General features: G+C 46.6%; 3 protein-coding genes across 9 annotated transcripts; 2 read left to right on the top strand and 1 right to left on the bottom strand.

The window, feature by feature from the left end:
- The first annotated feature begins 41 nt into the window (after positions 1-41).
- LOC108023526 (armadillo segment polarity protein) lies at positions 42-9,873 on the top strand. Of its 5 annotated transcripts, XM_017093088.3 has the most exons (8): positions 470-628; positions 1,698-1,757; positions 4,113-5,752; positions 5,820-6,020; positions 6,081-6,353; positions 7,380-7,476; positions 9,122-9,431; positions 9,501-9,873. In XM_017093088.3, the coding sequence occupies exons 2-7, from the start codon at positions 1,727-1,729 to the stop codon at positions 9,409-9,411; spliced, it is 2,532 nt and encodes an 843-aa protein (XP_016948577.1). In that variant the 5' UTR covers positions 470-628; positions 1,698-1,726; the 3' UTR covers positions 9,412-9,431; positions 9,501-9,873. The 5 variants fall into 5 exon arrangements, with proteins under 5 accessions (XP_016948575.1, XP_016948577.1, XP_016948574.1 ...); XM_017093086.3 differs by lacking the exon at positions 470-628 and adding an exon at positions 42-173 and having other exon boundaries at positions 9,122-9,873; XM_017093085.3 differs by having other exon boundaries at positions 9,122-9,873.
- A 1,330-nt stretch (positions 9,874-11,203) lies between these two features.
- On the bottom strand, positions 11,204-18,085 carry LOC108023752 (39S ribosomal protein L16, mitochondrial). Of its 2 annotated transcripts, none has more exons than XM_044093261.1 (4): positions 17,992-18,085; positions 12,106-12,180; positions 11,971-12,036; positions 11,204-11,897 (listed from the first exon to the last, which is right to left on the bottom strand). In XM_044093261.1, the coding sequence occupies exons 2-4, from the start codon at positions 12,152-12,154 to the stop codon at positions 11,281-11,283; spliced, it is 732 nt and encodes a 243-aa protein (XP_043949196.1). In that variant the 5' UTR covers positions 12,155-12,180; positions 17,992-18,085; the 3' UTR covers positions 11,204-11,280. The 2 variants fall into 2 exon arrangements, with proteins under 2 accessions (XP_043949196.1, XP_050741051.1); XM_050885094.1 differs by lacking the exon at positions 17,992-18,085 and adding an exon at positions 17,821-17,983 and having other exon boundaries at positions 12,106-12,269.
- Positions 18,086-18,543: 458 nt separating this feature from the next.
- On the top strand, positions 18,544-26,802 carry LOC108023435 (histone-lysine N-methyltransferase trr). 2 transcript variants are annotated; one of them, XM_017092925.2, is made up of 7 exons: positions 18,544-19,139; positions 19,206-24,550; positions 24,619-25,143; positions 25,212-25,807; positions 25,866-25,995; positions 26,060-26,242; positions 26,313-26,802. In XM_017092925.2, exons 1-7 carry the CDS (start codon positions 18,719-18,721, stop codon positions 26,403-26,405), a joined length of 7,293 nt encoding a protein of 2,430 aa, XP_016948414.1. In that variant the 5' UTR covers positions 18,544-18,718; the 3' UTR covers positions 26,406-26,802. The 2 variants fall into 2 exon arrangements, with proteins under 2 accessions (XP_016948414.1, XP_016948413.1); XM_017092924.2 differs by having other exon boundaries at positions 18,544-24,550.
- Positions 26,803-27,274: the final 472 nt, after the last annotated feature.

The following is a 27,274-nucleotide window of genomic DNA, read 5'->3' as shown; positions in this document are numbered from 1 at the left end:
TTTTATTTTGTAAAACAAGTTGGCAGCCTCCTGCGGGAGAGAAGTTATCGGCCATCGGCTCATCGTCCATGTACACAGTTTTCAGTCGGAAGATCTTTTGTGGAATTTTAGGGTTTAAGTGCGTTTAAACTACAGAAACCTGCCTTTGAGCAGAAAAAATTACTTTCGACGTGGTAAGTAGTGTGTAGTAATAGAAGTCTGGGCAGTTTGGGTCAGTAAGGCGGTAGTTTTCACATACAAAAATCAGGGCAGCCAAACTCACAAGCACAGGCAGGTGCTTGTGTGGGTAAATGTTTATACAGCTGATAAAGATAAACGGCTGAAAAAAATTACAAAGCTGGGACAGCAAAAATATGGGCTGGCTTTACTAAATTTTAGGAATTAATTATAAAATCTGTGAGATTTCGCTAGAGTTTTATGGAATTAAAAATGTTCGACCATTGCACTGACCTATCGACTAGCGCCTATCGGATTATCGGGACAGCAGAGTGTCATCTCTAGTTGGGTCTCTGCTTTGTCGCATATACACAGTTTTTTTTCGAGCAGAGTTCACCGTCAACTTGTGTGTTTCAGTGCGTTTTAAATAAAGAAATCCTGCTTTAAAGCAGTTATAAATCCCTTGGACGCGGTGAGTAATGCATGTTGGCAATTAATCCTTTTGGAAAGCCAGGTTTTGAGTGTGACATGGGAAGCTGGATGTCAATGGCAAAGAAGTAGGCGCGGGGGCGGTGTGAAGGGGCCGTGTCTATGTGTGTGCGAGCGTTGGAGCTGGATACACACAAACGGCATTTTTATGTATTCTCCCTCGTAAACCGTGCGCTTGTTTTGCTGCGCTGCTCGCTGGAATGTAAACATTGCCGCAGACAGGAAATCGTGTTTGTCCGAATAAAAGGCTCATTATCGCCGGGTTTTTATCTAATCTACAACTCCGTAATTGGGACTGGAATTATAACCAGAATCCTGTGCCCTACCTGTATTTGTGTGTACTCACAATGTGGCGGATGTGTGGCAACTCTGCGCAGTGCTGCATTTGTGTGCTGCACTGCGGCCCCGGCCCTTTACTTTCTCTCCCTCGCACTCTTTCTCCCTGCTCCCTGCTCTCACTCCCCCCGCAACTCGCTTCTCTCCTGCACTCGCCGTGTTGCAAGTGCTTCGCTCTCCGCTTTCCGATTCTGTTCCGTTTTAACGAGCGTGCTGGTCGGTCGCATTTTCCGCTGCGCCTTTTTCCAGAAGCTGCAAGTGAAGCCAAAATTATTTTCTGTTTTGTTTTTCTTAGTGCATGAGATTTGAAGAAGTGCGAAACACAGTAATTAAATAACTCAAGGTTCGTGGCCGAAGTCTTCGGCAGGTAGACAAGACACACGCACACACAGTCACGGAAATTTCTACCTGTGTGTCTGCGCGTGTGTTTGTGCGCTTGTTTGGTATACGCAGCATATTTTGTATTATGCTGCGGCATCCACAGCGGAAATGAGTTGGAAGAATTAGTTAAAAGCAAACAAAGTTTGTGACTAGTGAGTGATTATTGTGTTTGTGAGATGTCTGCAGGGAAAAATGGAGTTTTGTTCATTCCTCAAACTCTCAGTCTGCACTTTAGTTTCTTGTTCTCGCTCCGACACACACACACTCGCACACCAACTTCGCGTTAACTGTTAAACAAATTACTCATACACACATTCTCCGTCTCTTTCTTTCAGGTGTGGTGTAAAGCGCCTTAATCACCAAGATGAGTTACATGCCAGCCCAGAATCGTACCAGTAAGTATTTCGACCAGCGGTGCTTTTCCAGTATAGAACTCCACTTCCAAGAAAGTGTGCAACATTGGATTTCCATATTGCGGAAGCACTGAGAAAATTCTTGGTTTACCCCATCCCAAATGTTGTCAGCAACAGTTTTAGATTTCCAGACGTATAATGTTACCCTAATGGACATTGGCCATAGGCCTTTTAAATCCTACCATTTCATAGCCCTCATGGAAGGGATGCATTGTTCTCCAAAAATAATTATCTGCTGTAACGCAATACAATCACAACAACCCCTCCTTTCCGAAGCTTGTTTTTGACAAATTTGCCAAATGTGACATAAAGTATTTGCGTTTGTCATTTGTTTGTGATGCGCCCCTTGTTTGCTATGGAAAATATATAGGGTAACTATGCTATCCATCCACCCCAGATGAATTATTTATGTCCGACCTGTGAGCTGCCCACATTAACATACTTGTTAATGCTCGAGCATACACCATTGGGTTGTGGATGATCTTTTTTCTGTGTGACAAGCAGCAACCACCAGACGTATCCTGTGTCCTTACCCTGACTATTAAAATGAACTGCTCCTGCTCCTTTGGCTTTTGCAATTTCCAATTTTTATGACGACGCAGCTAAAAGGAGAAGGAAGGAAGATGCTTCCCTCCCTCTTGCTGTCGCGCTCCTTTTAACCACTTCATTTGCTATGTGCAAGGGCGTACGTCAGAGATTTTTGAGGGGCATCTGCTAATTTGTTAAAAATTTTTTTAGTATCTAAAATGATAACTACACTAGCATCTCACAACTTAACCACTTTGAAATAGGGCTAGTACATTTACTTAAAAAATTCCCCTCTACAATTCTGAAACCTCCGTTCCTACGCCACTGCTTGGTATCCTTTGAAACTTTATTCCCACCCACACACACACACTCAAGTACTCGTGTACTTGCACGTGGCCATTCCGCCCACTCTCCAGCTTTCCCGGCACGGGACCTTGTCCTCCCTCTGCCTTCCAATCTCATTTTTGACTTGGCTGCACATTTTCTTCAGCGTTTTCTTCCTTTTTTTGTGGTGGTGGTGCTGCTGTGCAGAATTTAATTAGTAAGCGGCAACTTCCACTCAGAGGCATCCTCCCGTCCCCCCTTCCCGGTGCCATTCCAGCCGCACTCCGTACTCTTTACTCCTTTCGAGTGTGTGGCCCACTCGAGGGATAAAGCGAAAGAAAAAGCGCTTAATCGATTTGGGAAATGAAACGAAATGGGATTACAGTAATGCCTGCTTGTAGCGAACGGAATTGAGTAATTTTGAATTGAAGATTCATGTTCATAAATCGAAGATTAAATAGTTTTCTAGTTTCCAGGAACAAATTGGAAATCATGGCAATATTCAATTCCATTAAATATGTTTTCAATCAAATTGCCTGGAGATCCTAAGAACATCAATATAAATTGGGAAACATTCTTGGTTGGACAAGATCGGCATATCGGAATATTTCGACATTCGTTAATCGATTAGAGTTTATTTAAACTCATGTGGTTCGAATCTTCGCCTTAAAGGTTTCACTGTAGTATTTAAGAACCGCGGGGAGGGATAGAACGGGGGAGTTTGAAATTGCAAATGCAAATGCACACAAAAGGGGCGTGGCCGCACTGTGTCCGCGCATAAGTAAAACAACAAAGGCAAAGGGCTGGGCCTGAAACGGCATAATTAAGACAGAAGTGGCAAACAAAACGCCCCACAAATCCTTTTGCCAGGATCCTCTCATGTGTGAGCTTCATGACCCCTTCCCTGTGCGCCCCCATCCACTCTAAACTTTGTGGGAATATCCTGCAGCGTTCAATTTGTCACGCTTCAAAGTTTTCCCTTTGCAATTTGTGTGCCCCGTATGCCTGGGATGCTGCTCACTTTGCTGTCAGTTGCTGTCGTTCTCCATTTGGCCATCCTTCAAGAAAAAATGCAAATATGCTAGGCGTTTGGTGAGGGTTAAAGCGTTGATATTGAAACCAAGCCCAAAGCCAAATCCGACGTGTTGCACTCAGTCTAATGGCCATGCTTTTTGTTGTCCTGTGCCCATTATTCCACTTCAAAGGATAACAAAAAATAAAAAAATGTCCGATTATATGTATATGTATTGAAGCTGCAAATATTCCTTCTGCTCTTATTTTGGGAGACATTTAAGACAGATATAAATGTACAAGTTTATTTCAGTTAAGCTTAGTTAGTAGTTGTTAGCTTACAAAAAAATGAGGGAAAATCTTTTAAACCCATAAAAGCGTCTCCACTTGTGGTGGTGCTTGGAAAATCGACTGCCACCGAGCCAAGACATTTTGCGACCCGCTCTTCAACCCTTTTTACCTTTCTCCTTGCAGTGTCGCATAATAATCAATACAATCCGCCGGATCTTCCGCCGATGGTGTCCGCCAAGGAGCAGACCCTCATGTGGCAGCAGAACTCGTATCTGGGCGACTCCGGCATCCACTCGGGTGCCGTTACCCAGGTGCCATCGCTGTCCGGCAAGGAGGATGAAGAGATGGAGGGAGATCCGCTGATGTTCGACCTGGACACCGGTTTCCCTCAGAATTTTACACAGGACCAGGTGGACGACATGAACCAGCAGCTGAGCCAGACGCGCTCCCAACGCGTCCGTGCTGCCATGTTTCCGGAGACCCTGGAGGAGGGCATTGAGATTCCCTCTACCCAGTTCGATCCCCAGCAGCCGACCGCAGTGCAACGTCTCTCAGAACCGTCGCAGATGTTAAAGCACGCGGTCGTGAATCTGATCAACTACCAGGACGATGCCGAGCTGGCCACCAGGGCCATTCCGGAGTTGATTAAACTACTGAACGATGAGGATCAGGTGGTCGTTTCTCAGGCTGCCATGATGGTCCACCAGCTGTCCAAAAAGGAGGCCTCGCGCCACGCTATTATGAACAGCCCCCAGATGGTGGCCGCCTTAGTGCGAGCCATCTCCAACAGCAACGATCTGGAAAGCACCAAGGCAGCGGTGGGAACGCTCCACAACTTGTCTCACCATCGCCAGGGTCTGCTGGCCATTTTCAAGAGCGGCGGAATACCGGCTCTCGTCAAGTTACTCTCCTCGCCAGTGGAGAGTGTGCTCTTCTATGCAATAACCACGCTGCACAACCTGCTGCTCCACCAGGATGGTTCCAAGATGGCCGTGCGCCTAGCCGGTGGACTCCAGAAGATGGTTACGCTGCTGCAAAGGAACAACGTAAAGTTCCTGGCCATCGTCACCGATTGCCTACAGATTCTGGCCTATGGCAATCAGGAAAGCAAGCTAATAATCCTCGCCTCCGGCGGGCCCAACGAACTGGTGCGCATCATGCGCTCCTACGACTACGAGAAGCTACTATGGACCACCTCGCGGGTGCTCAAGGTGTTGTCCGTTTGCTCCAGCAACAAGCCGGCCATCGTAGATGCCGGCGGCATGCAGGCGCTGGCCATGCACTTGGGCAACATGTCGCCGCGTCTCGTACAAAACTGTCTGTGGACGCTTCGTAATCTGTCTGATGCGGCCACCAAGGTGGAGGGCCTCGAAGCCCTGCTCCAATCGCTTGTTCAGGTTCTGGGCTCCACCGATGTTAACGTGGTCACCTGTGCCGCCGGCATTCTCTCGAATCTGACGTGCAACAATCAGCGCAACAAGGCCACCGTTTGCCAGGTGGGCGGCGTGGACGCCCTCGTCCGTACTATCATCAATGCTGGGGATCGCGAGGAGATTACCGAGCCCGCCGTGTGCGCCCTGCGTCATTTGACCTCGCGTCACGTGGATTCGGAGCTAGCCCAGAATGCCGTGCGTCTTAACTACGGGCTATCGGTGATTGTGAAGCTACTGCATCCGCCATCTCGTTGGCCATTGATCAAGGCCGTCATTGGGCTTATACGCAATTTGGCCCTCTGTCCGGCCAATCACGCACCGTTGCGCGAGCACGGGGCCATTCACCATCTGGTACGGCTGCTAATGCGTGCGTTCCAGGACACAGAGAGGGTATGTTTGTAAAGGTCTGTAACTATTGATGTTTTTACTGATTCCCAATATTCTTCTTACTCTGCAGCAACGCTCCTCAATTGCCACCACGGGCTCGCAGCAGCCGTCCGCCTACGCTGACGGCGTACGTATGGAGGAGATCGTCGAGGGCACGGTGGGGGCACTACATATCCTGGCCCGTGAGTCCCACAACAGGGCGCTCATTCGCCAGCAGTCGGTGATACCGATATTTGTGCGATTGCTGTTCAACGAAATCGAGAACATTCAGGTGGGACTATTGATTATTGTCAATCGTATCTAAAGTATACTAAATGCTTCCTGATTCTAGCGCGTGGCTGCTGGAGTTCTTTGTGAGCTGGCCGCCGACAAGGAGGGCGCGGAGATCATCGAGCAGGAGGGCGCCACTGGGCCGCTGACCGATCTCCTGCACTCGCGAAACGAGGGCGTGGCCACCTATGCCGCCGCCGTGCTCTTCCGCATGAGCGAGGACAAGCCGCAGGACTACAAGAAGCGCCTGTCCATCGAGCTGACCAACTCGCTGCTGCGCGAGGACAACAACATTTGGGCCAACGCCGACCTGGGCATGGGTCCCGATCTGCAGGTGCGTGCCATGTAGGCTAAGAAAGTGCGCGGTCTCCGGCTTCCGGCTTTCAAACCCTTTCTCTTGTGTTCTAATAATTATTATAATTTGAAATCCAGCCCGAAAGCGAACTCTGTACATAAAATTGTAAATTTGTAGAAAACTTACTTAGTCAAGCATTATATAATGATATATTTCATATTAAGTATAGACCTATATATCGCTTGCTTACGATTTCGATAAACCTCTTTTGAATTTCAATATGATTTAGATTTTTACGTTCCGTTATTTGCTTTTCTTGTAAACCACGAATCGATAGAGCGTAAATGTTAGTCGATAAGTACATAGGTAGCTGTAGATGAACGTCGACTAAAAATATTCCGGATTCCGATTAGTTCTCATCGTACTTTATCCCCTCCTCTAACCACACCACCACCCCTCCCCGCTCCACTTATTCCCACCCCACTTTCCCGAAAGAACAACCCCACTACAAACATACTTACATGAATATTAATTTGTATATTCGCTGCGACATCTCAATCTGTGTTTATGTTTATGATTATGATTTTGTAATTAATTCACTTTTTTATTTACTTTTTGTTCTTTTCTTTTTTCCTTTATGTTTACTTTGTGTGCGTAAAACCAAAACAAACCAAAAAAATCACTATAAACACAACTGCAACGGTAAATGAACCGAAACAACCAATGACGGATATTCACTGCACCAAAATCTCACCAACAACAACAATCAAACAACGCGACTCTTTCTCTCTGACTCACTCTCGCCGCCCACCCCGCCCGCTCCCACAACCAACCAACTCTCTCTCCCTCCCTCTCGCTCACATTCACTTGCAAACTGGCGTTTGCGCGTGTCTTCTTCTTTCCTAACAACTTTTCACTTCTGATCCATCCCAACAACAAATAAATAAAAACGAAACTGTAAAAAAAACACAAAAAACATCCAACACATAATCTCACACGAACGATCACGCACATACTACACACGCACACCGACCGATAAACAAACACGAAATCGATCGATCACAGGATATGCTTGGACCAGAAGAAGCATATGAAGGCCTGTACGGACAAGGTCCGCCCAGTGTGCACAGTTCGCACGGAGGTCGCGCATTCCATCAGCAAGGTATGTATGTCATATGCGTAAGAAGAGACCCCGCCCTTCGAACCCGCCCACCCCCAAGAAGAAGAATCCCGCCATAAGCACCCCACTAAAAACTAAAAAGAAACTAACGGGAACGTTTGCAGGTTTAGACAATTCGATAACTCCTTTTGGGTTCCGAGTCCGACCCCTTTACCCCGCATATGTACATTTAATCGTTATCATGTCTGTTCATCATTCAAATAAGCACTACTTAATCGAAGCCAAAACCGTTAAACTCACTTCAATTACTTCAGTGTGAGCCAAACCTAACCCTGCCCTTTTTTCACCGTGACCCCTCGCTCGATCTCTTTTTATCTCTGTCTTCCTGCTCGAAACCCCCTAATTTCGTTCCCCTTTACTTTCCACGGCTGCATGCAAAGGAAATAAATAAATGTCTTTAGTTTAGCGTGTTGTTCGGTTAATTTACCACAGCTCCGCCCTTTCCCACTAGCAAATCTTCAAACTGTGGTTTTCATTAGTGGGGAAATCTGTTTTTGACCGGGTGCAGCATATACATACATACAGCAAAACCCCACGTTGGGCGCCAATTATTTTTATCAGCACCTTCATCGAAGACACCTGCCTTAGACAGACACCTAAACCTTATAATGTTTTATGCCAGACGATTTTCTGGAAAGGGAAAAAAATAGCATATTTTAAAGCCATATATTTATAGAACCTTAAGGCCTAACAATATGACCCTAGCTTAGCGTCAATATTTTTGAAGTTGAAGGATTGTGGCCTGTCCTTGAATGAAATAGAATATATGTCCCCTATTGCCTTTACCGAACAAATCTTAGGCTTTTGACACGTAGCTTGAAGATCTTGGCACAACACACACGAACACCACACAACAACGAAGTGCAACGCTGTGAAGAAAGGATACCAATGCCGAAAGAGTTTGTTTCAATATTTCGTTCCACTCCCATCATAACCAAGATATAAATTATCAATTGGATCGAGATATATGAAGCAACATTAACGTTACACTAATAATTTCAAATATTTTTCCTTTTGTACATCTCTTGCGTTTGATTTCATTAGAATGCATTTACAATTAAAGTTTCCCAGCAACGAGGAACAGGAGTAAGAAACTTTAGTTCGGTTCGATTCATTTTGCATGTCACGTAGCCTGCGATAATCGCATAGAACTAGTTACCTCTATCCACATTATCGTGTGTATATATACATATCTAGTTTTTAAGACGTGTGCATGGTTGAGAGGACAAATTCCAATCTAATTTAACTGATCTTTGTCGTGACGTACTTTAGTTTTAGACGTTTTAAGCGGCATTCAGCTTTTTTTTGTTGTTTTATACTTTAGGTCATGGTGCCAAAGGCGGCCGTGTACGAGTGGAATCTTCATTTCGTTTGAATATAGGGTTACGTAAAAATACAAAAGCTTTGAGTTATTTGTATCATTATGGTTTCAATGTTGATGTAATTTGGCAAAAGAATCGGCTAAAACGAGATAGACATGTAGATCAAATGAATAATGATGAATCCACTTTTTAAATCGCGCTCCAACTGCCAGTTGATAGCTGGTGGTTGCCTGGTTGCTTAAGAATACTGTTCACTGATTACAATTTTCCCCCATTATTTTTTTACCACTCTCGTTTGTCCGCAGGATATGATACTCTACCAATAGATTCGATGCAGGGTCTGGAGATCAGCAGCCCGGTGGGCGGCGGCGGCGCTGGCGGTGCTGCCGGCAATGGTGGAGCGGTGGGTGGAGCTGGCGGCGGCGGTGGCAACATCGGCCCAATCCCGCCCAGCGGCGCACCCACATCGCCCTACTCCATGGACATGGACGTCGGCGAGATTGATGCCGGTGCATTGAACTTTGATTTGGACGCCATGCCGACGCCCCCTAATGACAACAACAATCTGGCTGCCTGGTACGATACCGACTGTTAGACGAGCCGCCGAGCTTAAGGGTAAGGGTCGAGAATCCATTCGACCCCAAAATAAAAAATAACACAACACACACGAATCCCCCGTCCCAGCGATATAGCCCTCTTCCACCGGCAGTGACTCCATGGACTAGGGAGCGGAGATGGAGCGACCACTGATCCCTGATCACCGATATTTGACTAGATCAACGAAAAGTGTTGATTTTGATTGACAAAGACGAGGAGGATGAGGATGAGGATGCTGCGGCAAGACAAAGACGAAGGCAACTATGAGGCCCGTGGAAGAAGGCTATAGTTCACACACCCCTCAACAAAACATACACACACTGGCATACATGCATATTATATATTAATTATAATGCGAACGCGACGGCAAGAACATATTATATGGCATTACATATTATCCACATAAACGAAACGGAAAATTAAACAAATGTTTGCAATAGAACTCGTACATTTCCCTTTACACTGTGCTTTTGCTGTTTCTTTAATCGGGGGTTTACCAGTAGCAATACGCCTACCCACTAAAATTTGAAACATTTTTAATTATAAATGTTTTAATATACAATATTTGAAAATGAAACCTCGATTTCATAGAGGTTTCCCATATCAAAATCGAAATCGAATAACTAATGTTATAGAATCCAGGAGTTGTGTTTTGAGTCCCATTTTGAAACCCATTGCCCAAATACGGAAAAATCGTACATGAAAATGGGCCAAACCTTGGATCATCTTTAAAAATAAATGTTTTAATGTAGAATATTGGTATCCCAAGTCTAAATTGGAGGCATTAGTAAAGTTATGGATTATAGAGGTGCAGTTTTGGTGCCCCACTCTTCTTCCCACACATCAAAATCGGAGTGGAATCTAAAAGTTCAATTTTGGGGTCCCATACTGAAATCCATTGGAAATAAGAAATCATCGAACATGAAAATGAGCTAAAATTTTGACCGTCGTGAAAAATAATTATTTGAATGTATAATATTAGAGAATTGAACCACAAACTCATAGAGGTATCCGACATCAAAATCGGAGTCCAATAAGGAAAGTTGTGGAATCTAGAAGTGCAGTTTTGGGGTCCCATACTGAAACCCACTGAAAACAATAAATAATCGAACATGAAAATGGGCTAAAATTTGGACCCTCTTTAAAAATAATTATTTGAATGTAGTATATTAGAAAACTAAACCACAAACTCATAGAGGTATCCCACATCAAAATCGGAGTCCAATAAAGAAAGCTATGGAATCTAGAAGTTCAGTTTTGGGGTCCCATACTGAAACCCACTGAAAACAATAAATAATCGAACATGAAAATGGGCTAAAATTTAGACCGTCGTGAAAATTAGTTATTTGAATGCAGTTCTGTAGAGAACGCTACTACGAACTCATAGAGGTATCCCACATCAAAATCGGAGTCCAATAAAGAAAGTTATGGAATCTAGAAGTTCAGTTTTGGGGTCCCATACTGAAACCCATTGGAATTACGTAAAACGAATATGAAAATTGGTTAAAATTTTGACCTTTTAAAATAAAAATTTGATGTAGAAGAACTATAACTTAAGTTATGCTTTATTAAATTGTAGTTTTGGGGTCCCAAAAGCCAATGGAAATACGATTAAATCGAACATGAAAATGGGTCTTTTAAAATACAAATATTAAAGTAAATAATCAGAAACTCAACCACCAACTAATTTATTAGAAACTCAACCACAAACTCATGGAGCTACCCCATTCCGAAATCGGTCTTCAATAACCCAAGTTATGGAAAGCGAAGTTTTCACTAAAATACGGAAATTCAAGTTATAGCCCACACTTAAACTGGTGTCGCAACAGATTAACAAGGATTTCTTTATTGAGGGAGAGTCGTACGTCTACAGGTGCTTGCCGAACCATTTGTGGTCCACAGGCGAGAGCCACCGATGGCAGCCGCTCAGGTTGTTCTGGATCACGTACTTCATGGTAAAGGGGTTCTCGTTCTGGAGGGCGTGCTCCTCCTCGGCGACGCGCTGCTCGTCGAGCATCTCCTGGGAGACGACGGTGGCCTGGAAGGGGAGCTGGTTGGCCACCTGCTGCAGGAACGGCTTGACCTCGACGAACTCGCACTTGCCGGCGATCTCGACGATGACGCGCCCGGCCTTGATGGGGGTAACGTAGTGGTCGATGGCCCCCTTGCCACCGCCCATGCGCTGGCCCTGGCCCTTCTTGGTGATCGGTTGCCATGGAGCGGGGACGCGCCACGTTGCGAACATGGTGCTGACGTTCATCTTGCGACCGATGGTCAGGCGCATCATCTCGTAGTGGCCCCAGCGTAGACGTCCGCCGCCGGTGGCCACGATCGCGTACTGCTTGTGCAGCAGGGTGTTGTGCACCGTCTCCGGGCCGCGCATGTAGCGGAGGCGCTTCTGCATCTTGGGCGGACGGATGTTTGGCGGCAGCTGCGGCTGGCGCTCCATGATCCTAAGCTTGGGCCGCTCCGGCTGCTCAACATCTGTGGGTTCCCGCAGCCGGGTAAGTGGTTATCATTTGTCATTAAACTGTGTGCTCCGTGTGCAGCCACTTACTCTGGTATTTGATGGGCGGGGCGAAGTACTTGAGGCCGGCTGTGTTGACAATTGCTATGTTGCCCGCTGAAAGTTAAGGATTAAGGAAAGTCCATTAGCTTTGGTGCTGCTTGGGGAAACATCTGTGTAACGCACCTGTCAGGGTTTGCTTGAAGAGCTGAGTGACTTTTCTCAGGCTCAGCATGGCGGATTTATGTTTTAATTGACTACCTATTTTTTTTTTTTTTAAATATTAAGTTACTTCCTTCCGTGAAGAGGGAAGAATTATTTGGCCGCCCCGTTGGAACGGGTTAACGCCACTGCCAATGTATGAAATTAAATTTCAAGAAAAACAAAATTTAATGGACAGCTATGTAAATATCGTGCAGTAGTTTCTGGTGATGTTATGATGACAATGAACGATGAGCGATGACGATGAACGATAAGCGATGAAAATGTTATCAATATGTGTGAGAAATTTTAATTTTGAGATTTTGTGAGTTGGTATAAGCGTGGATGGTGTTATAGTGTGTTAAATGAGCAGTGTGGAGTGTGTTGTATTAGATATTAATATTAGCAGCTCGAATGAAACTGGTAATCGATGTCCAATTTTCAATTGGTTCATTTCCAAGTAAACGATAGATATCGTTATATTTAAGTAGTGTTGGATAATTTTGTCTTGTTGGTGTATATTTTGAGCAATTTAACAAAATATGCGAAATGTCTTCATTAACGTTACACGAATCGCATAGGGCGTTATCGTAGACTTTCATTTTGGAAAGTGTGTATTTGTCAAAAGCATGTCCGCTTAAGATTCTGTTTAGAGTCTTCGTTTCTATACGGTTGAATAGGTGTTCTTTGTTTTTAAACCAAGGCTTGGAAGTGGTATATGGTGAGAGGAGAGAGTAACCCTTGTTACGCTCTAATGAGAACAGACTGTATTCACGCTCCCAGTCTTGTTTTATTTGCGCGAACATATGATTGATTGCGTCCTTAAGGGTCCATCTGACGGGTGCGAAAGAGCCGTTAATTTTAGCATTTTTAGCCGCTGTATCTGCGAGATCGTTTTCCCAAATATTGGAATGGCTTGGAATGTGGTGAAATTCTATGGATAGCAGGGTTGGGTTGTTTATGACTTTTTTCAGAATGCATTGAGAGATGCAGTTTTTGGAGTTCGTGTTCTTTATTGTCTGGATGGCACCAAGACTGTCAGTTAAAATTGCTATTTTGGAGAACTTTTTTGAAATACCGAAGTCAATGGCTTTTTCTAGGGCTGTGAGTTCAGCAGTCAGCGACGATAGTTTTTTGTCGGTGTAGAAACTTTTTATCGAATTGGAATTTAAGTGGACAAAGGCACCTCCTGTAAAATTTTCCGACACAGAACCATCCGTGAAGATGATTTCCATATTTTTTGAGGTTAAACTTCTTATTTTTTCTTTAAATAAAGAGAGAATTATAGTCTCGTTTGCCATTTTTTTATTTGTACAAGTACCTTTAAAGAAATTTGTGTCAACTGAAATCTTGCGTGTGGACAGAGAGTAAGGACAAATAGGAGCAATACTATCCAGGATATTTTTAAATTCAGCATAAATTCTACTGTAACTAGTATTTTTGGCTACAAAGGAGTTTGACAGAAGCGACGCAGATGGTAGTCCATGAGCGAACGTTTTGGCCAACTCCTTCGCTGTAGCGAATTTAATCCTATAAGCTGGAGGAAGTTCAGCTGCAAGATTATAAATAATATTAATTGGAGTCGATTTAATAAGTCCTAAGGCCTTTCTAAGGTGGAAATTAGCATGCTTATTTATATTGTTTTGTACTGATTTTGATATGTTTGAAAAAGAGGAGCAGGCGTATTCATATCTAGTTCTAATAAATGCTTTATAAAAGAGTAGTGACTTGCTTGGATGTACTCCGAAGCGGCAACCACTGAGCATTTGAATAAACATATTCGTTTGATTCGATTTAGAGATCGTTTTATTTACATGCTGAACAGACGAGTTGTTTGAACTTATGACTCTACCTAAATAATTTATACTATTTACATTTTTTAAAATAATATTATTGCACAAGATACTTAAAGGTTTTTTTCTTAGATTAAAATGAATGGTGGCTGATTTGTCTGGATTAAAAGTAAGATTATTAATATTGCACAGTTCCATAAACCTATTTACTTTTTGTTCTAATTTCTCTTCAGCCATCGAAAAGACTTTGTCATAACAGACTAGAAAGAAGTCGTCAGCGTACTGGAACAGAATACTGTCATGGTCATTACTTAAGCTGTGAAGCTCAGCTGTATATAAATTAAAGAGGATTGGACTCAGACAACTACCTTGACTAACTCCTTTGTTTACAGTTATCTCTGCAGTACCCATAGTGAGAACTCTTTTACTAAGGAAGTTTATAATGAAATAAATATGATTGTGGTCGAAACCCAAACTAACTAATTTGCTACCCAGAATAGGGATATTGACGGCATCAAAGGCTTTACTTAAGTCTAAAACCGCTGCGGTAACGTGGAAACCACGAGCTTTTAGGTTGGCTATGTTATTTATTACATCGTTGATGCATTGGGCAGTAGAATGGTTTTTTCTGAACGCATAGGATCTTGGTGGCAGAATTTTATTTTTATTAATGTACTCTTCCATCCGCAATTTAATCAAACCTTCTAAGCACTTAAAAGTCACACTTAGAAGGCAGATAGGTCTGTTGTTGGTAATAATTGAAGAGTCTAGATTTTTTTTGGGAACAGGTATAACCCTTATTTTCCGCCACTGATCTGGAATAAACCCATTGTCTAAAGTAATGTTTAGCAGGGATACCAGTTTTTCTATTTGACTTAAGGGTAGAGATAGAAGCATTCTGTATGAAATGTTGTCAAGACCCTTAGCCGAGTCTGGGTTACGAGAGTTAAGGAAGTCAAGAAGTTCACGCGCTGAGAAATTAGAGTTGGTATATCTATAAAGCAGATCAGGAGAAAAAGATACGTCAGGACACATCGCAGTGTTGGGAGCTGTGGCTATTTGATTGAGAAAATCTCTATGTTCTGAGTCAGATATTGCACTGTTTGACGGTTTAATTTGTTTAAAAAGTTTAAGATTTTTGATTTTGTTCCACATATCTTTCAGAGAAGAGGGGTTAGAAATGTCTTCTGCTAGCTTATTGAGGTTTTCTTTTCTCATTTTATAATAATAGTTGTTAAGTTTTTTATTACTGTTAATATAGGCAATAGCATCAGATTGTAGTTTGGATTTAAAATATTTTTGTCTGCACGCGTTTCTTAATCTAAACAATTTTTCACATACCTCGTCCCAATACTTTTTTGGAACATATCTATTGTTTGTATTTATTTTAATTGAATTATTACAGTGTATTGTTTGGGATAAGTTGGAAATGCTATCTAACGTTGTAATTTGAATTTTGGAAAAGTCTTTGATTATTTTATTATGGTTAAATTTAATAATATTAGTCGAAGCAGAAATTTGGTCTATTTCAATTAAGATTGGGAAATGATTGCTATTTGATATTTTAGAATTTATTGAGGACCAGTTAGAACAAAGATTGCTACTATTAATGAAAGTGAGATCGAGTGTTGAAGTATAGGATGGGTTATGGGAGTAAGTTGGAGAGCCGTTGTTAAGGCAAAAGAAACCGGAGTGTAAGAGGGAATTTTCTAAAATACCGCCTCTGACATCTTGAGTATTATTACCCCAAATGCTGGATTTGGCATTGAAGTCACCACCTATGACAGTTAGACCACTCGATTGAGCAGCAATAGTAAATAGATCATCGCAGCCTTGTTGAAAAGAATTAATGTCTGTGCTGGGAGCAGCATAGACACTGAAAATATTAATATTATTTCTTAGGTTAATTGTACGGATACCAATGACTTCTAAGCTAATATCACAGTTGATTTGTTTAAAGCGTATGTGTTTTTTTAAGTAAATTCCAACGCCTCCATAACCATCGTTACGCGGCTTACATACAAAATTATAATTTGCCAAGCTACACATGGAATTATTGGAAATCCATATCTCTGATAAAATTGCTATGTCTATGTTATTGTTTACTAAGAATAATTCTAGTAATTGTTTGTTATTATTAGCAGTTAAGCTCTGAATATTATACTGTAGGATTTTTATTGTCATTTAAATAATATAACTTTATGTTTTATTTTCAAATGAAAACAGATAGACAAATGAAAGAGAAAAGAAAAACGAATAAATAAAAAACAATTAATTTAACAGAAAAAAAAAAAAAAAAAAAAAAAAAATCAGAAAAATAAGTAAATAGATAAATAAATAAATAAAAAAGTTATTATTCAAAATTAAACAAGTTGATTAATTTTGAACAAATCAATTTTTGAGTTTGTAAGTGCTATTCTGTTTCTTAAATTCTCTAAAAAGTTTCTTGATTCAGGTACTAAATTGGTTGTTTCGTTGACTAGAAATGAGGATATTTCAGAAGCTAATTGATTTAAGCTATTCTCCGCAGCTTCAAGAGCTGGATTGTCTAAAAAAGGTTGACTAGAGGGTGAGGAACTAGGTGGATTAGAATGAATGAGAGAAAACTTTTCGTTTGGAGTGTACTCATGTTCATAAAGAGCAGCTTTCCAGCTGATCATAGTGTCGCGTGAATTTTTATCTTCGTTTTTCTTGTTAAGAGAGTTCTTAACAACCTTATTAAAAGGGTTTTGTGCAAATATTTGTTGGGTAGCTATTTTGGTATTATTTTGTAACACTGGATTGGCAGATTTTCTTTGCCATGTTGGCTGGGGGAAGTGGGTTAAGTCGTTGGTGTCGACTTCATCTAAAATTTGGAAGAGAGAGGGGTACCTAATCTTCGTTTCATTTCGTGATAAATTCTCAATAGTCATACATTTCTGGATAGCGTACGCTCTCTTACGAGCAGGGCACTCAAGAGAGGTGGCTGGGTGATTTTGTTTGCAGTTGGCACAAACGAGTTGATTACATTGTTGTTCTCTTGAATGCGAAAGAGAACATTTACTGCATTTTTGTTCAGTTTGTTTACAATGCTGAGCAAAGTGATTAAATCTAAAACAACGAAAACATTGACTAAAAGGAACATATGGACTAACATTAATTTTGGTGTACAGGAAGACAATCTCGTTGGGAATTTGAGTACCTTTAAAAAGAATCTTAACCCTAGGAGTGTTAATAAAAATATCTTTATTGTCTCGGTCCTTAGTCTTCACACGAATTATTTCTTGAATAGGTACTGGAGAAGAAATGTACTCCTTAAGTTCAGAGTCGGAAAATTTTGTCGGAATATTAAAAATAATACCCATTTTAAAAATGAAATGCTTAAGAATTTTAGGTTCGTAACCATTACTTTTAAGATTTGAGGACAGGATGCTATTAGCTGCCGTTGCTGACTTGCACTCAGCCTTGCAGCGCCCATAACCAATCTTATTTACTGAAATTATATCTTTAATATTTAATTTTAGCAGGACAGCATTTAGTTCAAGAGGATTTATAGGAACTCTTCTAGGTCGGTTTTCGCCATTGGTTTCACCAATTTTGTCTATGTAGACCACAAAGGGTCCCTTGTGAGCGCTGCTGTACGAGTATCCGTTGTTTTCCAAATTTCCACTTTCTCTCTTCTCTTCTTTGCTAGCAGGATCCGTTATAGCTTTACCACTTACTTGGCTGGTTGGACTCGGATGACTTACAGGGTCAATGACTTCTTTCATCACAACTTCTTCGCTTTCCGATTCTACTAAATTGTTATCCGTAGGTTTTTTCTTTTTATTTAAGGGCGATAATTTCGGCCTTTTAACGTTGCTCAGCTCCGAATAAGGGTTTTTACCCTTGGCCTCGGAGGAGGCCATTTTTCTTGGAGTAACTTTACCCGTAATTGATTGTTTATTTAACCAATAACAACAGACAAATATTTATAAAAGGTATTAAACGTATATATTACGTTATATTTTTGTTTTGAAAAAAAACAGAATAAGTAAAAATCGGTATCACACACTGCTCAAACACCTCCGTTGCATGCAACAGTCAGCACGCGGACTACCTATTTATTTTTATAATTCCTTTCTCTAAAAATGTGTTGCATCAACGGGCCAGCGTTGCCAGATCCAGTTTTGATAGCAACTATTTACCACTGCAATCACCTATCGATAGGTAACGAGTTGAACTCTAAAGATGGAGAGTAAAATTAATCGAATAAATGCTGATATACACGATTACCTAATCCTATCGGTCGACATAGCACCTCTCCACTAGCACAACAACCAAAATACGTTTTATGCAAAATAAAAATGTCTTGAAAAAATATATATGAATGTATTTAAAGCAGCTACGTTAATAATGCTCTAAGTTCCCACTTAGCTTTATATATGTATATATGTCGGCTTCCTTGACCGTGTGGATAAAACCAAAAATAAGAACGTATTGCCAAATGCAGGAGCTTTATTTTGCTCAGTGTACACACTGAATCTGCGTTTTTCTGCTATCGATGTCATCGATAGGAAGATCGCCGTGGTGTGAACGGTATATACTAGTGACAGTGTGGCCGGACTTTCGAAAACATCGATAGTATCGAGGAAATATCGGCTGTTGTACCAGCTCTACTGCATACACGAAAATAAAAATTTTTTTGACAAAATCGTGCATGTTTTCGCTCGCTAAAAAAAAAAGCAGGCCGCGCGAGCCCTAGCTAGCTAGACCGCCGCCCTTCCCGTCCCACGAAACGCAGCGCATCGCATCCCGCGTCCAGCGTTTCCACTTGTGTGTTTGTTATGAATATACCGAAGGTGACAACATCGCTTGGTGCCGCCGAAAAGGCGAAACCCGAACGTGTAGCATCCGTGGCCGCTGCTGCCTTTAATGCGGTCGGCCTGCAGAAGCGCAGCGGCGCCGACGACCCGGCCACTCAGTCGGAGGATCCCTCGCGCAAAAAGGCCAGAACGGACCTGGCTTTCGGAACGCCAGTGCCAGCGCCCAGTTTGCCCGCCAAAGCGTCGGTGGCTCCGCCGCAGCAGCTCCTCTATCAGCGGGCTGGCCAGCAGGTTAAGGCGCAGGTGAAAGGCGCCTCGGATTCGCAGGATGCCCAGTCTGAGGACGGCGCCTGGGACGCCCGCGACCAGCAGATCATAGTGTGCAACCTCGGCCCCGGCACCGAGATGGGTTCCATTAAGTCGGAGGACGCGGACAAGCAGAGTGAGTTCAGAGTACAGAGTCCTCCGATGAGCAGCTTAACTAACCCACCTCCTTCCCGAAAACCAGCCTTCGCAAGCTTTACCAAAAAGGAGAGCGCCTCCTCATCGGCATCGTCTTCCTCCTCCACCGCCTCCGTCATCTCCATCGAGCCCAGCGGCTCGGGACAGGATCATTCCGACAATCCGGGCAAGGCGACGGACCTCGACTACGTGCCGATGCCAGCCACTGGCGCAGATAACACTGTGACCGTGGGAAACGCTACGGGGACAGGCACCCAAACGGGAACGCCCATTGGACCCACCTCCACCATTATTCTGAATGCCAACAATGGGGCCACAGGAGCTAGTGGAGCCGGCACCACCACGATCCTCTCCCAGAAGCCCGGACACACCAACTACAATATATTCAATAGCACGGCCACGAACAGCCAAACACCCACAACAACGCTGCTAAACCGGGTGAATCTGCACCCTAAGATGAAGACACAGCTGGTGGTTAACACAAAAAAGCTGTCGGAGGTCACACAGACCACGGCCAAGGTGTCCATTGGCAATAAGACGATATCGGTGCCGCTGCTCAAGCCGCGGATGAGCGCCAGTGGAGCAGCCACTGCCGGAGGAGCCACGATTGTGGAAAGCAAGCAGCTGTTGCAACCAGGTGGCCAGGTGACCACCGTTATGAGTGCCGCGCAGCCGGGCGGTGGTCAGCAGGTGCAGCAGCACGGCCATCCGCATACACATCACAACTTTACCAAACTAATTAAGCGGGTGCCGAAAAATACCGGCACCTATGTGGCGTTCACGGGGCTGCAGATCAAGCCGGCCTCGGCTTCGACCAAAATTGTGGCCACCAAGGTGGTGCCAAAGAAGATGTCTCTGCAGCTGCAGCAGCACCAACAGCAGCAGCAACTTCAGCAGCTGCAGGTGACCAGCGGCGGTGGCTTGGCCCCGCCCACCGGCAGCATAGTGACCATCACCACCACCAATCCTAGCCAGACTTACGCAATGGTTCAGGATGCCACGGCTTTGGGAGCAGCATCCCATTCGGAAGAGGATGCGCCGGCGCCGCGGAAGATCACCGCCTACTCCGAGAACCTGCAGAAGATCCTCAACAAGAGCAAGTCCCAGGAAGCGAGCGTTGGCCCAGAGGAGTTCGCCAACATCAACAGTGTTGTGATTAAGCCACTGGACAAGACCACGCTCAACTGCCCGCCCAGCTTTAACATTTTCAAGCAGCAACAGCCTGCCCAAGGCCAAACGATCTCTGCTGTAGGCAGTGGACCAGGTACTCCCGTAACGTTTACCATGACGCCGGCTTTGGGGAGTGGCTCGGATCTGGCCACCACCTCCTCCACCGTCTCCGTGTCGGCGGGCACCATCTGTATTAACAGTCCGATGATGGGTTCGCGGCCCATCATCTCCATTCAGAACAAGAACATATCCCTGGTGCTGTCCAAGACAACGATGGCCCAGCAAAAACCGAAGATGATCACGACCACTACGTTGGCCAGCCAGTCGGCGCTGCAGGTGCATCATGCTCTCGTCCAGGATTCGAGTGCAGACAAGGCGGTGTCTTCTGCAGCCTCCGGATCCGCCACCTCGGGTGCAGCCGCAGCCGTTGCAGCTTCGATGCAGCTGAAGTTGACAAACGCCAAACTCAGCGTTAGTCTGGCCCCTGAGGGGGTCAAGCTGGAGGAGATTGCTGGCGAGACGAAGGCAAAGCTGCTGGTCAAACAGGATGCGGCCGCGAAGGACACAACTGGTACTCCTTCAAGCGAACAGGAGCGTAGCGAGGAGATTAGCACGCCGGAGAAGCGTTTAAACCCGAACACGACAATGACGCCTGTAAGCCAGGTTCAGAATCAGGCTGCAAATCAAATTCAGATGGCCACTCCTACCTCAACCGCTCCGAATCCCAGTACACCCAATCCTCCGGCAAATGCGACGGCCACACCGATCAACAATCAACGTTCAGGAGCGGAGGATTCGAATAATGCACTGCTAAAGCAACTGCTTCAAAACAACAGCAGCAGCCACACCCTCAGCCTCCCCTCGACTCACGTTGGCTCCGCCTCCACGACGGCACCCCTCTCCGCCCGCAAGGTGATCAACGTGCGAGCCCCCAGCATGGGAAAGGTTAGCAGTTTGGAGGCCCAACTGGCGCGTCCGGTGATTCCGCCGGTGCCAGCTGCTACGCAAGCGGCGGGTAGTAGTAGTAGCGGCAAATCGGTGGCCACTTCAACCACAACTACAACGGTAGCCAGTGGTGGAAGTGGCCAGCAGGTGGCCACCGCCTCAGTGACTGGAACTCCAGTTACGGCTGTCGCTATCACCACACCTGGCTTGGGAGGAGAGCCAAGGCTGGAGCAGAAAACCGATCAGCCTGTTGTTGTTGCAACAATCCAGAATCAGAGCCAAAACCATCCGCCACCACCACCACCTCCTCCGCAACAGCAGCAGCAGCAACCTCAGCAATCACAACAGCAGCTGCAGCAAATGCCCCACCAAGTCAAACAGACCGTGCAGATTGTGTCCAAGGAAACATCGTTTATCTCTGGACCCGTTGCGCCCAATAAACTCGTCACGGAGACCACTACGAAGCCGGCTGAACTGCTGCCTCCTCCGCCGTACGAACTGGCCACTGCTCCCATATCGAATGTGACCATATCCATATCTACAAAGCAAGCGGCGCCCAAGGAGCTGCAGATGAAGCCCAAGGCAATAGCCATGTCGCTTCCCATGGAGCACGGCGAAGAATCGCTGCCGGAACAAGCGGAACCGCCGCCACATCCGGAGCAGGGAGCCGCTGTGGCGGGAGGAGTATCTCACACCGGGGGGACAGTTGTGTCTGCGCAATGGAGCAGCAATAGCAACCACATAGAGGGAGGTATGGGAGCCACAAAGGTGCCTTTTAAGCCTGGCGAGGCCCAGAAACGCAAGCTGCCCATGCATCCGCAGCTGGACGAAAAGCAGCTCCAGCAACAGGTGGATATTCCCATGGGCGGCTCTCTGCCAGCCACACCAACTGGACAAGCTGGCCAGGAAAAAGTACAGCTCATATCGACGCTTGCCAGTTATGCTAAGAAGCCCGGAGGACCTGGCGAGGCACAACCAATTCAAAGCCAGAGCCAGGGCCAGGCACAGATGCAGGCGCAAATGCAGGCGGCCATGCAAGGTCAATTAGCTGGGCAGATCCCCGGACAGATCTCTGGGCACGTCCCTGGCCAAATACCCGCACAAATGCATCTGCAAGTGCAGCACCAGCTTCATGTGGCGGTACATCCCCAGCAGCAACAGCAACAACAGCAGCAACAGCAGCAGCAACAACAACAACAGCACCACCAACAACAAGCTCAGACGATCCAGGGATCGATGCCGGGACAAGGTGCAGTACCCATCCCCGTCCCCACCATAGAACCCAAGGCGGGTGACCAAAGAAAGCGCCGCAAACGGGAGGTTCAGAAGCCGAGGCGCACAAATTTGAACGCCGGACAGGCGGCTGGAACAGTTAAGGACATGTCAGGTACGCTACCAGCAGGTGCCATGGTCCAACTAGCTGGAATGCCGCCGGGAACACAGTATATCCAGGGCGCGGCACCAGGCACTGGTCATGTGATCACCAGCAGTGCCGGACAAACAGGAGTTACTCTTGGAGGATTTGGAGCTGTTTCCGGAGCCGGTTCCTCGCCCATGCTCAAGAAGCGAGTGCGCAAATTTTCCAAGGTGGAGGAGGACCACGATGCATTTACCGAAAAGCTCCTCACCCACATCCGCCAAATGCACCCGCTCCAAGTTCTGGAGCCGCACCTGAATCGCAACTTCCACTTTCTCATCGGAAGCAACGAGGCCTCTGCTGGTGGTACACCCTCCTCCATCAGTTCTACGGCATCGGCCAGCGGATCATCTTCAGCTGGCGGAGGTAAAATGAAGGGAGGAACTCGGGGTTGGCCGCTGAGCAGGCATTTGGAGGGCCTGGAGGACTGTGATGGCGCTATCCTCGGCCGCTTTGGGCGAGTGTGTCTGCCGGGGATTCCATCGTTGTACGACAGCGAACGCTTTGGCGGAAGTGGAGGCCTGGTGGGAGGATCGGCTTCTAACCGTTCACCGTCGCCATCCGCATCTCCTGATAAGATGCTACCAATGTCTAGCATCCAGAACGATTTCTACGACCAGGAGTTCTCCACGCATATGGAGCGCAATCCTCGCGAGCGCCTGGTACGACACATTGGGGCCGTTAAGGATAGCAATATGGAGACCACAGACCTGGTGGAAAGCGAAGGCGTGGCTGTGTGGGCGGCTTTCCCGCGACTCACCCGCTATCCAGGATTAATACTGCTTAATGGCAACAGCCGGTGCCACGGACGGATGTCGCCGGTCGCGTTGCCGGAGGATCCCGTAACCATGCGGGTGCCCGTGTCGCCGCTGCTTCGATCCTGTGGCGAGGAGCTGCGCAAGGCACAGCAACTGGAGCTGGGCATGGGATCCCTGGGCAATAATAACAACAATAACTACCAGCAGAAGAACCAGAATGTGATACTCGCACTGCCCGCCTCGGCCTCGGAGAACATTGCCGGCGTGCTGCGGGATCTGGCCAATCTGCTGCACCTGGCGCCCGCCCTCACCTGCAAGATCATCGAGGACAAGACGGGCGACAAGTCGGAGGACCAATTCATGGATCAGGACGATGAGAAGCACCGGAATGACTTCAGGCGACCGCTGACCGTAAGTCACGGGCATTTGCGGAAGATTCTCAGTGGGCGCCGAAAATTGTGTCGCAGCTGTGGGAACGTTGTCCATGCCACTGGGCTGCGAGTTCCTCGACACAGCGTTCCTACGCTGGAGGAGCAGTTGCCACGTCTGGCGCAACTAATGGACTTGCTGCCCAGGAAATCGGCTCCACCGCCGTTTGTGTACTTCTGCGATCGTGCCTGCTTTGCGAGATTCAAGTGGACAGGCAAGGAGGGTCAGGCTGAGGCGGCCAGTCTGCTGCTTCAGCCAGCAGGCGGCTCCAGCGCCCTCTCCACCGGCGAATCACCCAGCACATCCAGCATCAGCTCCACGGCTCTGGCAGAAACAGTGGTCAAGCAAGAACCAGAGGACGAGATGGCAGACCAAACGCAGGGTGTACCCGGTGGTGGCACCACCACCAATCTCCCCGTGCAGCGCAAGTGCATTGTGAAGTGCTTTAGTGCCGATTGCTTTGCAACGGACTCGACGGCCGTCAAACTGGAGTTCGATGGATCAGCAGGAACGGGAACTAGTGGGGCGGGACCTGCCAACAATACAGTTTGGGAAACGGAGGCTAGTGGACTGCAGCTGGAGGACACGCGACAGTGCGTGTTCTGCAATCAGCGTGGCGATGGCCAGGCGGATGGACCCTCGCGACTGCTCAACTTCGATGTCGACAAATGGGTGAGTAACCAACGCAACAAGAGAGTTTTGCATCCCAGGCTAATGTACACCATTCATTTGCCAACTAGGTTCACCTTAACTGTGCCCTCTGGTCCAACGGCGTCTACGAGACAGTGTCCGGGGCGCTAATGAACTTCCAGACGGCTCTGCAGGCGGGTCTGAACCAGGCGTGCAGCGCCTGCCACCAACTAGGCGCCACCATCAAGTGCTTCAAATCGCGCTGCAACAGCCTGTACCACCTGCCATGCGCCATTCGCGAGGAGTGCGTCTTCTACAAGAACAAATCCGTCCACTGCAGCGCCCACGGCCATGCCCATGCCGGCATCACTATGGGAGCAGGAGCTGGTGTAACGGCTGGCGGCGGATTGACCGGATCTGTGGCGGAGAACGAACTGAGCTCGCTGGTCGTCCATCGCCGGGTGTTCGTCGATCGGGATGAAAACCGCCAGGTGGCCACCGTCATGCACTACTCGGAGCTGAGCAACCTGCTCCGCGTGGGCAATATGACGTTCCTGAACGTGGGTCAGCTGCTGCCCCATCAGCTGGAGGCTTTCCACACGCCTCACTACATCTATCCCATTGGGTATAAGGTGGTAAGTATCCTTGAAGACCCAACAAGCTACTTCGAGTATCCGTCAAACCATACGCCTTTCTCCCGCAGAGTCGCTACTACTGGTGCGTGCTACGACCCAATCGTAGGTGCCGATACATTTGCAGCATCGCGGAGGCCGGCTGCAAGCCCGAGTTCCGCATCCTGGTGCAGGACGCCGGCGACAAGGAGCCGGAGCGTGAGTTCCGCGATAGTTCACCCTCGGCGGTGTGGCAGCAGATCCTGCAGCCGATCACGCGGCTGCGCAAGGTGCACAAGTGGCTGCAGCTCTTTCCGCAGCACATCAGCGGCGAGGATCTGTTCGGCCTGACGGAACCAGCCATTGTGCGGATCCTGGAGAGTCTACCGGGCATCGAGACCCTAACCGATTACCGCTTCAAGTACGGCCGCAACCCGCTGCTGGAGTTCCCGCTGGCCATCAATCCGTCCGGAGCGGCACGCACAGAGCCCAAGCAACGCCAGCTGCTCGTCTGGCGGAAGCCTCACACACAGCGCACGGCCGGCAGCTGCAGCACCCAGCGGATGGCCAACTCGGCAGCGATTGCCGGCGAGGTGGCCTGTCCCTACAGCAAGCAGTTCGTCCACTCGAAGAGCTCCCAGTACAAAAAGATGAAGCAGGAGTGGCGCAACAACGTCTACCTGGCGAGGTCAGCTACCAAGATCACTCCTATACCCAACAATTTCTCAACTCTTTTCCGTGTCCAGGTCGAAGATCCAGGGACTGGGCTTGTACGCCGCTCGGGACATTGAGAAGCACACCATGATCATCGAGTACATTGGCGAGGTCATCCGCACCGAGGTCTCCGAGATACGCGAGAAGCAGTACGAGTCTAAGGTGGGTTTTTGCCAGCTGGTTCTTTGCTCTGTAATCCCTTACTAATTCTCGTCGGACCCAACAGAATCGCGGCATCTACATGTTCCGGCTGGACGAGGATCGCGTGGTGGACGCCACTCTAAGCGGTGGCTTGGCGCGCTACATTAACCACTCGTGCAATCCCAATTGTGTGACGGAGATCGTGGAGGTCGATCGCGACGTGCGGATCATAATATTCGCCAAGCGAAAGATCTATCGCGGCGAGGAGGTGGGTTTCCTGAATGCCTTTACCAGCGACTGCATAGTATAATCTTGAATCTGTTAATCGTCCACCTCAGCTATCGTACGACTACAAGTTCGACATCGAGGACGAGTCGCACAAGATACCGTGTGCCTGCGGAGCGCCCAACTGCCGCAAGTGGATGAACTAGAGTCGGGAGGAGCCTCTGCCGGAGGACCAAAGGAAGCGCAAGAAGCGGCGCCGTGCGCGTCGCTCCCAGTGAACCGGAACAGGAATTGTTATATCTGATCAAATAGATAGATTCGCTAAGCAGTATAGACCGATAGACAGATGGACCTATAGACCGATAGACCGTGTACATATATACAATTATATATGCTATGTGCAGATATGCAGATATGCTCGTGGCGAGCATAGAACCCTGTAAGTTATGTATATGTGCCCACTGTAGCTAATTCGTATCCTATATATCGCTCGTAAGTGGAAAGTGGAGGGAGTGGAGAGTGTTTTCATAGTTTAAATTGAATGATTGCTATCGTTTCTATATAGAGAGAATATAAATATTAATATAAATGTTAATGCTAGGACATGACCACAGCCCCTGTAATGTATATCCGACCTGACCTGACCCCGACCCCCGACACCTGACCCGACCTGACCCACATATTCCCTTCCCTACACAGCCACGGCCGCAGGAGCATCTTATTTTTTTTGTTTTAGCACCATCTCCACATCCCCATGCCCATGCCCATCACCATTGCAATGATCGTGAGGGAACCCCCGCCCCGATGGCCAACCCAAAACTTGACATAATGCGTGTGTGCCTTTCCCTCTGTTTACCATTACTATTATTATCATAATTATAGTGATTATCTTTCAATATTCGCATACTGTGCACGGGGAGCAGGGATCGCCTGCTCCCCCACCTGCATCTGTGTGCAAAGTGTACAACCTTCTTTGAATATATACACCGATAAGAATATAAATATCTATTTTTATTTTATTTTATTTAAATAGTTTTGCAATTACCTTTAAGTACATTAACTCCAAGCAACGTGT

Source organism: Drosophila biarmipes, chromosome X (genome assembly GCF_025231255.1).
Source record: "Drosophila biarmipes strain raj3 chromosome X, RU_DBia_V1.1, whole genome shotgun sequence".
NCBI lineage: Eukaryota > Metazoa > Arthropoda > Insecta > Diptera > Drosophilidae > Drosophila > Drosophila biarmipes.
Note: the sequence above shows the minus strand (reverse complement) of the source record. Positions and strands in the feature narration are given on the sequence as shown.

What these genes read in the sequence shown, in the direction of transcription:
- LOC108023526 (XM_017093086.3), top strand. Translation starts at nt 1,727, where the DNA reads ATGAGTTACATGCCAGCCCAGAATCGTACCA. An exon ending in GCATGGGTCCCGATCTGCAG is followed by an intron (nt 6,354 to 7,379) that starts GTGCGTGCCATG and finishes GATCGATCACAG; the next exon opens with GATATGCTTGGACCAGAAGA. An exon ending in TCGCGCATTCCATCAGCAAG is followed by an intron (nt 7,477 to 9,121) that starts GTATGTATGTCA and finishes GTTTGTCCGCAG; the next exon opens with GATATGATACTCTACCAATA.
- LOC108023752 (XM_044093261.1), bottom strand. Translation starts at nt 12,154, where the DNA reads ATGCTGAGCCTGAGAAAAGTCACTCAGCTCTTCAAGCAAACCCTGACA. An exon ending in CTTCAAGCAAACCCTGACAG is followed by an intron (nt 12,037 to 12,105) that starts GTGCGTTACACA and finishes CTTAACTTTCAG; the next exon opens with CGGGCAACATAGCAATTGTC. An exon ending in CCCGCCCATCAAATACCAGA is followed by an intron (nt 11,898 to 11,970) that starts GTAAGTGGCTGC and finishes GGGAACCCACAG; the next exon opens with ATGTTGAGCAGCCGGAGCGG.
- LOC108023435 (XM_017092924.2), top strand. Translation starts at nt 18,719, where the DNA reads ATGAATATACCGAAGGTGACAACATCGCTTGGTGCCGCCGAAAAGGCG. An exon ending in ATCCCATTGGGTATAAGGTG is followed by an intron (nt 25,144 to 25,211) that starts GTAAGTATCCTT and finishes TTTCTCCCGCAG; the next exon opens with AGTCGCTACTACTGGTGCGT. An exon ending in AGAAGCAGTACGAGTCTAAG is followed by an intron (nt 25,996 to 26,059) that starts GTGGGTTTTTGC and finishes CGGACCCAACAG; the next exon opens with AATCGCGGCATCTACATGTT.